General features: G+C 53.9%; 1 protein-coding gene across 3 annotated transcripts in view; it reads left to right on the top strand.

Annotated features, from left to right (window-relative positions):
• Positions 1-1,272, top strand: part of ABCC6 (ATP binding cassette subfamily C member 6) — a 60,864-nt gene that overhangs the window by 45,778 nt on the left and 13,814 nt on the right. For all 3 annotated transcript variants that reach the window (XM_027771081.1, XM_006146568.3, XM_014587088.2), the window contains exon 23: positions 1-171. This exon is cut by the window's left edge and continues 152 nt beyond it. In XM_027771081.1, the coding sequence (XP_027626882.1) occupies positions 1-171 (171 nt within the window). The remainder of the gene's footprint in view (positions 172-1,272) is intronic.

The raw sequence follows: 1,272 nt of genomic DNA, 5'->3' as shown, positions 1-1,272 counted from the left end.
AACCGCTTCTCCAAGGAGACAGACACGGTGGATGTGGACATCCCAGACAAACTCCGGTCTTTGCTGATGTATGCCTTTGGACTCCTGGAGGTCTGCCTGGTGGTGACCATGGCCACACCCCCAGCCCTTGTGGCCATCTTGCCTCTGCTGCTCCTCTACGCAGGGTTTCAGGTAGGAAAAGGACAGGGAGTCTCCTTGACCACCGTGACAAATCAAATGCCTCTTCCCCAGAGTTCTAGCAAAGTCCCAGGTCTCACTCTCACTGGCCCAGCTTGGGTCACATGTTCATCCCTGAGCCAATCACAGTGGTTTGGATTAGTCAGGGGTAAACCCTGCCCCACTGCAGAGTCAAGGAATGAAGTTAGCCCTATCTCCATGAAGGCCCTCTTAGCCAGCGCCCTGTCTCTGGGTAGGACTCAGCATAAGCAGTTCTGCCCTGCTGGACACTGGCACTCTGCCCATGGAAGACTTCCCAGAGGTCGAGCCCCTGCAGTCTGTTTCTGCTACCCGCATTAGCCTCTCCCAGTGTGCACCTCAGAGCGCTTACTCGCTGACGTTTGGCCCTGCTGCCGCTACAGACGTCCGCTTCCTCCTGTCCAGTTACCTGGAGGCCAAGAAAGCACCCGAGGTGCCCAGAATACTGTCTGCAGCTTGTCTTGCAGCTGCCAGGGCCAGAGACCAACTTAAAGCAGCTTCAGCAAAGGATCGGAATTTAACAGCTAACACTGCTAGTGTGCAGTAGACCCGGCTGCCACCACAGCCCTGTTAGGCTCTCCGTGTCCTTGCTCACTGTTCTCAAAGTGGGGGCCCAAGACCCATAGCAGTATCACCTGGGAGCTAATTAAAGATCTAGATGCTTAGACCCCACCCAGACTGGCTGTCTCAGACACTATGGGGCTGGGGCCCAGCCATCTGGGCTGTGACAAGCCCTCCACATCAGTGCGAGGCACGCTCATGTTTGAGAACCTCTGGCTTAGCTCTGCTCGGTCTAATTCTGCATGCGGTCTCTTCCCAGGGGGCTGGCTTGATGGGCCCTAGCATCCCTATACTCACATCATCCTTCCTTAGCAACTCAACACAAAGAAGCTTTCTCCAGCTCAATATTCATAGCTTAATCCCAGGGAAGGTTCTGATTGGGCCTTTATGGTCATGTGTCCATTTCTGGAAGAACTGAGGTAACCAAATGTATAGTATACTTTAATAGGCAAGGCTGGGTCATGTGACCATCTCTATGACTGGTGTCATGATTGACAGTGAGCCCCTCTCAGTTTC

Source organism: Tupaia chinensis, unplaced genomic scaffold, assembly GCF_000334495.1.
Source record: "Tupaia chinensis unplaced genomic scaffold, TupChi_1.0 Scaffold000182_1, whole genome shotgun sequence".
Lineage (NCBI taxonomy): Eukaryota > Metazoa > Chordata > Mammalia > Scandentia > Tupaiidae > Tupaia > Tupaia belangeri.
This window is presented reverse-complemented; position numbering and strand designations above follow the sequence as displayed.